This window comes from Heptranchias perlo, chromosome 21 (genome assembly GCF_035084215.1).
Source record: "Heptranchias perlo isolate sHepPer1 chromosome 21, sHepPer1.hap1, whole genome shotgun sequence".
Classification (NCBI taxonomy): domain Eukaryota; kingdom Metazoa; phylum Chordata; class Chondrichthyes; order Hexanchiformes; family Hexanchidae; genus Heptranchias; species Heptranchias perlo.
In genome coordinates, this window is record NC_090345.1 from 23295261 (window position 1) to 23307960 (window position 12700).

At 40.2% G+C, this 12700-nt stretch overlaps 1 protein-coding gene across 1 annotated transcript; it reads left to right on the plus strand.

Moving 5' to 3' along the window:
• The first annotated feature begins 919 nt into the window (after nucleotides 1-919).
• On the plus strand, nucleotides 920-12100 carry LOC137340395 (deleted in malignant brain tumors 1 protein-like). Its single transcript, XM_068002815.1, has 4 exons — nucleotides 920-1130; nucleotides 5795-5821; nucleotides 11012-11187; nucleotides 11717-12100. Exons 1-4 carry the CDS (start codon nucleotides 920-922, stop codon nucleotides 12098-12100), a joined length of 798 nt encoding a protein of 265 aa, XP_067858916.1.
• The last annotated feature ends 600 nt before the right edge of the window (nucleotides 12101-12700 follow it).

Below are 12700 nucleotides of genomic sequence, written 5' to 3' on the forward strand. Positions count from 1 at the left end.
AGCATGTGGAGTCGGGGGACAGGTAGCAGAATGGATAGCAAGCTGGCGATTCTGTAACCCAGAGAGTAGGGATTAAGGGTAGCTACTCACACTTGCAAAAGGTGGGAAGTGGTGTTCGAGAGGGATAGGTGCTGGGGCCACTGTTGTTCACAATTTACATTAACAATTTGGACTCAGGAATTGGAAGAACAATTTCAAAATTTGCAGACGACACCAAATTGGGGGATATAGTTAATACAAAGGAAGAATGCGTTAAAATAGACATTAATAAACTTGCAGAATGAGTGTGTAATTGGCAAATGAATTCAATATAGATAAGTGTGAGGTGGTGCATTTTGGTAGGAAGAATAAGGAGGCCATATATTGCTTGGATAATAAGATTTTAAATGCGGAAGAGGAGCAAAAGGATCTCGGGGTGCAGATACACAAATCACTAAAAGCAGCGACGCAGGTTAATAAGGCCATAAAAAGGCAAACCAAGCACTGAGGTTCATTTCTAGAGGGATAGAACTAAAAAGCAGAGAAGTTATGTTAAACTTGTATAGAACCTTGGTTAGACCACACTTGGCGTACTGTGCACAGTTTTAGCCCTCATATTATAAAAAGGATATAAAGGTATTGGAGAAGGTGCAAAAATGATTCACAAAAATGATACCAGAACTGAGAGGATATACATATCAGGAAGGGTTGAACAAGCTGGGGCTTTTTTCTCTAGAAAACTTTCACCAAATTTTGCTCATGTGTTTCTACTTTTTGCAGAAAGAGGAAATGAGCATGTATGGTTTTTATTCACCTTTGTAATCTTTTCACTGTCACAGTATTTTCGTTAAGACTTGCAAATGGAAATCACATGTGTGAAGGAAGAGTTGAAATTTTATATAATGGAAGATGGGGAACAGTGTGTGATGATCACTGGACGATGAACAATGCAGAAGTGGTGTGTCGACAAATAGGATGTGGTGAAGCTGTTGCTACACTTTCGGTGGCTCACTTTGGTCCTGGTACTGGTGAAATTGTCTTGGATGATATTAAATGTCAAGGAGATGAACAGTATTTGTGGAACTGTCCAAACAATGGCTGGCTTTCACACAACTGTCAGCACATTGAGGATGTTGCAGTAAATTGCTCAGGTAACATATTTGCTTTGTTTTCAATAATTCTCATTTGAAAGGAAAATAAATGACTGATCAATTTATAATGATATCAATGTTCAGGGTTGAGAATGATTTCTGGATACACAGAGGATACATGATGCAGAGCTGTAGAATGCAATTTATACAGTGTCAGCTGAATTATTTGCTCAATCTGAACAATGGGGCTTGAACCCATAACATTCTGACACAGAGACAAGCTGGTACTTAAAGGGCCTTAACTTAATACATGGGTTGTAGCAAACTTCCAATAACATCACTGTGAAACAATTTTACAGCACCATTCCTTCTCAACTATGACATCAGCTCCGCAAAATATCCCATGCTAAAGAGAAATCATCCAAAACTAATATTGGTGCAATTTTTAACTTTCCACCACATCATAAAGTATGTCTTTCTTTTAGAATTTTTCAAATTTAATAATTTTGTTAACTCATTGCTAAATTACACGGCCATTATTATTATAACACTTGTAGTCAAATATTAATTGCAATAATCCTCATAGAATAGAATTGAAATGGTCCTACAAGAGGCTCTGATATTTTTCCAATATACAAAGTACAGGATAGCATGTGTCTAATGATATTTTATATTAAAACCAAAGATCAATTAAAATAGCTTAGCTAATAAAGTAGTTTAAGGAGCTTATAAGAAATATTGAAAACTTCCTTTATCCAAATTCAACCAGGAGCTATAAAGCTAATATTATATAAAATACAACATATATTTTCTTATACTATTGACAGGTTATTCATTAAACACAATAATGGGTAATCTGCATGTCCTTAGTTGTTTAATCAATAACTAGTTTAAGCAGAGCTGGCACAAATCACAAAAAGCAGCGACGCAGGTTAACAAGGCCATTAAAAGGCAAACCAAGCACTGGGGTTTATTTCTAGAGGGATAGAACTAAAACTGCTGGATACTAAGAATCTAAATGGGGTAGAGGAGCAAAGGGATCTTGGGGTACAGATACACAAATCACTAAAAGTAGCGACTCAGGTTAATAAGTCCATAAAAATGGCAAACCAAGCACTGGGCCGCCATATTATAAAAATGACATAGAGGTATTGGAAAAGGTGCAAAAAAGATTCACAAAGATGATACCAGAACTGAAAGGATAGACTTATCATGAAAGGTTGAATAGGCTGGGGCTCTTTTCTCTAGAAAAGAGAAAGCTGAGGGGTGACGGAGGTCTTTAAGATAATGCAAGGGTTTGATAGGGTATGTGCAGAGAACATGTTTCCAGTTGTGGGGCAGTCTAAAACTACAAGTCATGAATATAAGATAGTCACTAATAAATGCAATGGGGAATTCAGGAGAAACTTCTTTACACAAAGAGTGGTAAGAAAGTGGAATGCACTACCACAAGGAGTAGTTGAGGCAAATAGCATGGATGCACTTAAGGAGAAGCTAGTTAAGCACACGAGGAAGAAAGGAATAGAAGGGTATGCTGATAAGGTTAGATGAAGTAGAGAGGGAGGAGACTCGTGTAGAGCATAAATGCCGGCATATATCAGCTGGGCTGAATGCCCTGCTTCTGTGCTGCAGAATCGATGTAACTAGATCTTTTTGTTCTCCAATCTTTTCCTCACTGCTGTAACCAGAAGAAAAGACTTCCCAACCCCAACACACCCCAACAATGGCTCAGTAAATCTACTGTGTGCAGCAAAGCCATATGGACCAGGAACATCCCACTGTGTTAGCTCATGATCCACTCAGTGCTGACCAATTTGGGAGAAGGGTTCTGTAACGGTATTAGACCCCTCATTAACATATGCAACGACCATATCGCGTATTTTAGGTGGCCGCCAGGGATGCCTGAATATCACCTGAGACAATATTAGGTCCGACGTATTTCAGACTTCCTTGGAGTGCGTGGTATAGCCCGGCAAAATTGGTCATTTCATTCTTGCATTTTACCCTCGAAAAACAGGCGAGGCAGGGCCCAATTTCCTTACCAGTGGCTTAATATGAGCTGATAGTATCAGCCGTGGCTCAATTGATCGCACTCTCACCTCTGAGTCAGACAGTCGTGGATTCAAGCCCCACTCCAGTGACGTGAGCACATAATCTAGGCTAACACTTATATATGGACTTTCAAAAGGCCTTTGATAAGTTACCACATAGTAGACTAAGGTCAGATCATGTGGTGTCAGGGGACAAGTAGTAGAATGGATAACAAACTGGCTACAAAACAGAAAACAATGAGTAGGGTTTAAAGGTAGTTACTCAGACTGGCGGAATGTGGGAAGTGGTGTTCCACACGGATCAGTGCTGAGTCCACCGTTGTTCAACATTTGCATAAATAATTTGGACTCGGGTACAATATCAAAATTTGTGGATGATACCACATTGGGGGCTGTAGTTAATACCGAGGAAGACTGCAACAAAATAATGTGGGGAAATGTGAAACCATCCACTTTCGTAGGAAGAATAGAAAAGCAGAATATTTTTTAAAAGGTGAGATACTAAGAAAGGTTGGTAGTCAGAGGGATTTGGCTGTCCTGTACATGAATCACAGAAAGTTAACATGCAGGTACAGCAAGCAATTAGGATGGCAAATGGTATGTTAGCCTATATTGGAAGGGGGTTGGAGTATAAGAGTAAGGAAGTCTTGCTGGAATTATATAGGGCTCTAGTGAGCCCGCACCTGAAGTACTCTGTACAGTTTTGATCTCCATACCTAAGAAGGATATATTTGCCTTAGAGGGGGTGCAATGAAAGTTCACTAGATTGATTCCTGGAATGAGAGGGTTGTTCTAAGAGGAGAGATTGATTAGAATGGGCCTATATTCTCTGGAGTTTAGAAGAATGAGAGGTGATCTTATTGAAACATATAAAATTCTTAGAGGGCTTGACAGGGTAGATGCTGAGAGGATGTTTTCCCTGGCTGGAGAGTCTAGAACTAGGAGGTCATAGTCTCAAGCTAAGGGGGCGGCCATTTAGGACTGGGATGAGGAAAGTTTCTTCACTCAGAGGGTTGTGAATCTTTGGAATTCTCTACCCAGGCGGGCTATGGGTGCTCCATCGTTGAATACCTTCATGACTGAGAGCGATAGATTTTTGGAAACTAAGGGAATCAAGGGATATGGGGATAGGGCGGGTAAGTGCAGTTGAGGTAGAAGATCCGCCATGATCTTATTGAATGGTGCAGCAGCCTCGAGGGTCTGCATGGCCGACTCCTGCTCTTATTTCTTATGTTCTTAAAATAAAAGATGTTACAAAAAACTTGCAGAATGGGCGTGTAAATGGCAAATGAATATCAATATAGATAAGTGTGACGTGTTGCATTTTGGTAGGAGGAATAAAGAGGCCACTACTCCTTGGAAAATAAGAGTCTAAATGGGTATAGGCGCAAAGGGACCTAGGGAGTGCAGATTCATAAATCATTAAAAGTAGCAAACAGGTTAACAAAGTCATACATAGTGCAAACTAAGCCCTGGGGTTCATTTCTAAAGGAATAGGATTCAAAAACAGAGAAGTTATGTTAAATATATAGAACCTTGGTTAGACCACATCAGGGAACTGTACACAATTCTGGTCTCCATATTACATAAAGGGTATGGAAGCACTGGAGAAAGTGAAAAAAAGATTTACAAGGATGATACCAGAACTAAAAGGGTATAACTATTAGGAAAGACCGAACAGGCTGGGGTTCTTTTCCAGAGAAAAAAGACCAAGAGGTGATTTGCTAGAGATCTTTAAAATTATGAAGGCGTGCGATAAAGTAGACTTAGAGAGGATGTTTCCACTTGTAGAGGAATCCAAAACTAAGGGTCATGAATATAAGATAGTCATTAATAAATCCATAAAGAGTTCACATGGAGTGGTTGAGGCAAATAGCATAGATGCATTTAAGGGAAACTAGATAAGTACGTGAGGGAGAAAGGAATAGAAGGATATGTTGATAGGGTGAGCTGAAGTAAGGTGGAAGGAGGCTCATGTGGAGCATAAACATCGGCATAGACCTTTTGTCTGAATGGCCCATTTCTGTGCTGTAAAATTGTATGTAATTCTGTGACACTTCAGTGCAGTACTGAGGGAATGCTGCACTGTCGGAGGTGCCATCTTTAGGATGAGCCATTAAACCGAGGCGACATCTGCCTTCTACGTTGGACGTAAAAGATCACATGGCACTATTTCGAAGAAGAGCATGTAGTTCTCTTGGTTTTCTGGCCAGCATTTATCCCTCAACCAACACCCAAAAGCAGATGATCTGGCCATTTATGGCAGTGCTGTTTGTGGGAGCTTGCTATGTGCAAGTTAGCAGCCATGTTTCCTACATTGCAACAGTGACTACAAAGTTCTTAATTGGCTGTAAAGTGCTTTGGAAGTCCTGAGGTCGTTAAAGGCACTATATAAATGTCCGTCCTCCCTCCCTCTTGCCCTTCCTCCCTCACTCACTCACTCCCTCAAAAGCAAACCAGGTACAACCTGCAAAATTATAGTTTTCTATAGTGAAATATTTTCCCATTGATAAAATGGTGCAGTTGCAATAAAAGTACTAGAATCATAAGTTAGTTTGACTGTCAAAAAATACATGTTGAGATTTAATCAATTTTCCAGTCTAAGCTACTAATATTATTATTCAGTTTTATAAATGTCAAAATAAACTTTTGTTTTTATTTATTTCACAACAGCTGCACTTGAAACTCAAAGTTCAACAGGTAAAAAAAGTTTTGTTATTTAAGCAACTGAAATTTGTCCAGAGTAAACAGCACTTATTGTGTGATTTAGAAAAGGGCTGTGTACAAGTGATGAATATTGAAGTATAACATATTAAATATAATTTCTGTCTAACACTCCATCAACACCATAGTTGCTAATTCACTTTGAGAGCAGGCTGCCAGTACCAAATTAGCTGTGAACCATTTAAACACTATGGCCTAGAAATTCGATTGCGCCTGAAAGCGAGCACGCAGAGGGCAGGGCCCACGCTGCCTTCGCCTGTTCGTGTGGTCCAGGGTATTAGTACTGGATGAATTTCTGTTCAGCGTGAAATATGTGCCAGGACCTCATTATAATGATTCAGGCTTGCAACCAAAACTATCTGCGCTATTCATTGGTTGCATGCCTGTTTGAAAATGGGCACACGGAGCATCGACGACCTGTGCCAGTCGGTACCGATGCAGGCGGATCGCAAAATCCGTGCTGCCTGCTGATTATAATGATTCATGCGTGCAGCCAGCGTTACCTGTGCTATTCATTGGCTGCACGCCTCTAAGAAGTGGGACAATATCTGGAGGCCAGGGCGCTACTTAAAGGCAGCCAGCACCTCCTAAAGGGGAGGTGCATTCTGGCTACAAAACCTGTACTGCAAGTTCTCGCGGAAATGGCTGAAGGAGGGAGAGATCAGGCACCAGGATTCTCTGAATGCTCCACTTGAGGCCTTGGTACAGAGTAGAATGGACATCCTCTTTCCCCCAGGGGGCAGGAAAATTTGTGGGCCACTGTTGAAAGGGGCTTCCAGTGCGTCACATCACTCCATCATCCTGTCCTCCAACAGAGCCCTAGGAGTGCTGTGGTGCCACTCCAGAAAAGTGGCCTTGGCTTCATTGGAGAGACACTTGCTGTCCTCTCTCAAGATCAGCAAGCCTGCTCCCCCATCTGCCACTCCGCCAGTACATTGCTGGTGCCACTCAGCAAGCCAGCCCTGACTGCTGCAGCCCACGCTGAGATGTTTCAATCTGCAGTCGGGACCTCTAGGCCCAGAGCTGCTCTATGTCATCCTACAAGACCATGTAAAGTGTCCTCAATGAAAGCTCAGCAGCCTTCCACCTCACAGGCTGTAGCCACTGGGGAAGCACCTCGTAGGAGCTCTAGGAAGTGCACCGATCGCCATATTGTGATAGAGGGTAACGCTGGCAGCATTCTAAGTGGAAATTAATATATGTAAATTAGGGTCCTATGCAGGACCCGTTTTCCATTTTGGACCACCCCAAGCTTCACTCGCCACGTGCTAACCTCACTTAGCACAATGTGACGGTAACCAGCATGAAGGCCACCTCACCAGTATGCATGATACACAATGCCTTTAAATAGCGCTGGCCCAGTTTCTAGGCCAGTATGTTTAAGAATGTGGAAGCTTTTTAATGTAACTAATTCTGATGCCATAAAAATGCACTCAAAAATACAGAAAATAGAGTGCCGGAGAATAATTTTAAGCCCCAGGAATAGGTGTGCTGGGGGCAGGTGGGCAGTAAAAATTGTTGATTACATCAGTGGGACCACAACCCGGCTCCAACGTACCCACTTCCGGGTTTAACCCAGGCACGTTTGGATGTGCGCGTCCAAAACCCAGAAGTCACGTCCCCTGTTAATGCCGGCGGGCAAATTGTTAAAGGGACAATTTAGCTACTTCAAATTCTTACAGTAGGTAATTTTTTGTGAATTCTGAACCTGAAACGAATTTTACCTTACCTGCATGGGTTTCCCATGGCTTCTCATGCTCACCAGTAAAATGGAGTGGAGATTCATGCAGAAGTCGATTTGGCCCTTTAAACCTGTGATTGACATATCTCAAGAAAAGCTCAGGGATTGCAGCTGGTCTCTCAGTTCTCATCGGCAAACGTTTGGCTGAAAATAGTTTGTGTTGGGTCTCTATTCACTCTTCCAGCCATCTCTCAATTAAATTAAATAAACTGAAAATAATCACTTGTTAACGTCCTGAATCAATGTTGAGTGTGTGTACAAGCTTATATTTTTTAGAATGATGACAATATCTGAAATATTGGAATATTCTGCAGTCAAGTTACTTGAAAAAATCATAACATTTTCGAAGAATTTGGCTGTTTTGCTAATAAAAATTATAGAACTCCAGATGTGTTTCCAATTCTCATCCATTATTTGCCTTTGTGTGGTCCATCTCTTCCCATTTTCTGGCTTTCTCTCTCTCCATCTTTGGCAATAGGCTTTCCATTGATATGAGTATACCATGGACTTGGGTATACGGGGGATAATTTCAAAGTTTGCAGATGACACGAAACTCGGAAATGTAGTAAAACAATGTGGAGGATAGTAATAGACTTCAGGAGGACATAGACAGACTGGTGAAATGAGCAGACACATGGCAGATGAAGTTTAACCCACACAAGTGTGAAGTGATACGTTTTGGTAGGAAGATTGAGGAGAGGCAATATAAACTAAATGGTACAATCTTAAAGGGGGTAAAGGAACAGAGAGACCTGGGGGTGTGTGTACAAAAATCTTTGAAGGTGGCAGGATAAGTTGAGAAGACAGTTAAAAAGTATATGGGCTGCTGGACTTTTTTAATAGAGGCATAGAGTACAAAATCAAGGAAGTTATGCTAAACTTTTATAAAACACTGGTTAGGCCTTAGCTAGAGTATTGTGTTCAATTCTGGGCTCCGTACTTTAGGAAGGATATCAAGGCCTTAGAGAGGGTGCAGAAGAGATTTACTAGAATGGTACCAGTAATGAGGGACTTCTGTTATGTGGAGAGACTGGAGAAGCTGGGGTTGTTGTTCTTAGAGCAGAGAAGGTTAAGAGGAAATTTGACAGAGGTGTTCAAAATCATAAACGGTTTTGATAGAATAAATAAGGAGAAACTGTTTCTAGTGGCAGAAGGGTTGGTAACCAGAGGACAAATTGGCAACCAGATTGGCAAAAGAATCAGAGGCAAGATGAGGAGAATTTTTTTAGGCAGAGAGTTGTTATGATCTGGAATGCACTGCCTGAAAGAGTGATGGAAGCAGATTCAATAATAACTTTCAAAAGGGAATTGGATAAAATATTTACAGGGCTATGGGGAAAGCGCAGGGGATGTAAATTTACAGCCCATTCAGCCTGGTGTAAATGCAGGAAATTCACATTCTTTGATCTTTTGCGTGGGGCAGTGCTATGTTAATATGCGGGAGAGGTTTTGGCAGAGGTTTCACTGAATCGGTGCAAAAGATCAAGGAAACTCGAACGTAGCATAAAAACCAGCGTAAGTCACTTACACATATTTGCTCAATCTTTTGTGCTGGAAATCAATACTATTTTTATACTAAAAAATGAGGAAATTTGGGGCCAATATAATACCGTTATACTGCACTCATTCGTCATATAATGATCCCATCACCGAAAATAGCATTCAATGTACATCAAACTGAAACAGCTCATCTGTAGTAAAACCTAAAACCTCATTCTAACATCTTAAATCTCAAATTATTTTCGCTGATTTCTTTAGTGCTTGACTACAATAGATAAATCTAACTTTTGTAACATCACAAATACATAGAGGGATCATCTCTTAACTCACAGTATAAAAGCTGTGCAAGACATCTTATGCAGTCGAAAGTCCTGGCTGTGGTGAATATGCCGCAGGGACGATTCCATGTTCCCAGAAAGCACAGGTTGGAGATAAGACTTCCCAATGGCAGTGCAGAATCATTCCTCGATTTTTACCACTTATATTCCTATTAGTACTGACTTACTTCTGAAAGGCATCCAGTAAATTTCAAATATTAAGATAAGTTTTCCTCAGGTCACTAAAGGCTAAGAACATTGTAAATACGAAAATATTTCCTCTGCTCTCTTATTGCCTGCAAAAGTCATAAATACATTCTTTTAGACTGCTTTTATGATTTCACTAGAAATAGCAAACAGGAAATGTTTCTGCTGTTTATAATATCACTAACACATGGCAAGCAGCAGAAATCTTGCCCCCATTGTGATCTAAACCATCATTACAAAGACTGATCTGACTCCTCCCTAAATCTACCTTATATCTAAGTCTGAGCTCCACTGTTTCTTCATTCTACAGCCCATCAACCCTTTTTATTCCAGAATTTACTTCCTTCTATTGCCTAAAATACTTCCAAGTGGCGGTCCGAAGATATTTAAGGGTCCATGTACACCGATCACTAAAATGTAGTAGTCAGGTACAAAAAAAAAATCAAAAAGACTAATAGAATGTTAGCCCTTATAACTAGAGGGTTAGACTATAAAGGGGAGGAAATTTTGCTACAGCTATACAATCCCCTGGTTAGACCACATCTGGAGGACTGGCCTGCAGTCCTTTTGTTTTCTTTTAAAGTATATTTAAAGTCAGATTTCTATTTGCTGGGTTATACAAGGAATTATGTTTTCTTGAATGATCCAAGCTGCAGGTCAATAATCTCTGTGTACAGTTCTGGGCACCGCACCTTAGAAAGGATATATTGGTCTTGGAAGGAGTGCAGCACAGATTCACCAGAATGTTACCAGGGCTCCAAAGGTTAGATTATGAGGAGAGATTACATAAACTAGGCATGTGTTCCCTGGAATATAAAAGGTTAAGGGGTGATTTGATTGAGGTTTTAGGATTTTGAAGGGAATTGATAAGGTAGATAGAGAGAAACTTTTCTGCTGGTAGGAGAATCTAAGACAAGGGCACATAACCTTAAAATCAGAGCCAGGCCATTCAGGAACATAGTTAGGAAACACTTCTTCATGCAAAGGGTAGTAGAAATGTGGAACTCTCACCCACAAAAAGCAGTAGATGCTAGCTCAATTAATAATTTTAGATCTGAGATCAATAGATTTTTGCTAGCCATGGGTATTAAGTGATATAGAGCCAATGTAAGTGGATAGAGTTAGGATACAGATCAGTCATGATCTCATTGACTGGAAGAACAGGCTCAAGGGGCTGAATGGCCTATTCCTGTTCCTATGTTCCTCTGAAACGTTCAACCTTTTCAACATCTTTATTCTTCTAGAATGGTCTCCCTTTTCATTTAGTTCTCACCTATACACTCAGCCCTTTTCTATTTATTTATAAATACTTGAAATTGATCCATGAAAAGGCTTGATGTTTAATATTTGATTTTTTTTTTAAAAAGCGCAAAACTGATTTTCTTTTGTTTTCTTTAAAAGTACATTTATCCTGCTCAACAAATTACCTGGAAGCAGTAGTTAACAAGTCAGATCTCTATTTACTGGGTTATACCGAGAATGATGTTTTCTTGAATGATCCAAGCTGCAGGCCAGTAATCTCAGGTCAAAATGTGACATTCACTATACCACTTAACAGCTGTGGCACAATGCAGCAGGTAAGGGACACATTTGACAATGTTTGACTTTCACATAATTATTTGATTTTTCAATTAGTTTACATGTAACATTTAATATATACTGTAGATCTCCAGTGACATTGCTCATAGTGAGTCAGAGAATATGTTCTTTTATACTTCGTAATAAACAATATATCAGGGCCAGTGATTTATGGTGGTTAAATAAATCAAATGTAATTTTTATTAGAGCATTGAAGGTATGTTAGTGAAATTCTATTAAGTAATCCCCCACACTGCTGCCCCCTCCTCCCACTGCCTTAAGGATGGGTGGTGAGGCCCAAGAGATTTCTTATATCAATATTGATTTTAAAAGCTTGGAAGAATTTGCAGCAATGGCAGGGAATACTGTTTTTAGTACTAAGGGAGCCATGGGACTCAAGGTTGGGGGTCGCAGCAGGGGCTGTCCAATTTTATCAATGCAGCAGAACATCATTCTGAATGCATTTCATGAAGAAACACAGAATTTTCTTAATATTTAATCCAGTTGATACTCATTCTATGTCCACAGGAAATCAATGGCAATATAATTTATTCCAACACCATCAGACTTTCACCGTCTGAATCAGTTATAGCTCACCAAATAACATTACAGATCAACATAGGCTGTGAAATGCAGCAGGACACAGTCATTAAAGTAATGTACTGGACTGAAGATGACATAACATGGAACAAACCAAACTCCAGCAAGTTTGACATCAGAATGGCATTTTATGACTCTGCATCATTTACCAGTCCAGTGCTAGTGTCACCGTATTATGTGTACCTCAGCCAGGAGTTATTCCTCCAAGTTAGTCTCCACAGCTCAGACACAGATCTTGTAGTATTTGTGGATACCTGTACAGCATCTCGTTATTCCTTCGATTGGACCTATGACCTAATCAAGAATGGGTAAGAAATGCCTATGTAACATTAAAGGTAGATAAAACTTGTATTGATATAGCACCTTTCACATCCTCAGTAGGTCCCAAAGCACTTTACAACTAATGAATTACTTTTGAAGTTACTGTTGTTTTGTAGGCAAACATGCCAGCCAGTTTAAGCACAAGCTCCCACAAACAGCAATATGTTTTTGGTGGCATTGGTTGAAGGACAAAGGTTGGCGTGTATGCCAGAACTCCCCTGCTCTTCGTCAGATCCCACCGTGGGATATTTTACATGCACCTGAGCAGGCTGCCAGGGTCTCTGTTTAACATCACATCTGAAAGTCAGCACCTCCGACCTGCAGTACTCACTCAGCACTGTACTGAACTGTCAGCTTACACGTTCAAACCATTTGTACACTAATTAACTCTTCAAATCACTACTTTTGAGACAGGTGCCACACTGCTGGCCTAATATTTCTTTAACAAATGTTGTATGCAGCCTTGAGAGTTAAGCCTTTATAAGCTAACCTAACATTACATAAATATCATGAACTAAAAAATATCAGTTCAGGCAAACTCCGGTTTATCACAGAATGAAAGAACGAGTTTGCAATTATAGTGCCTTTTAC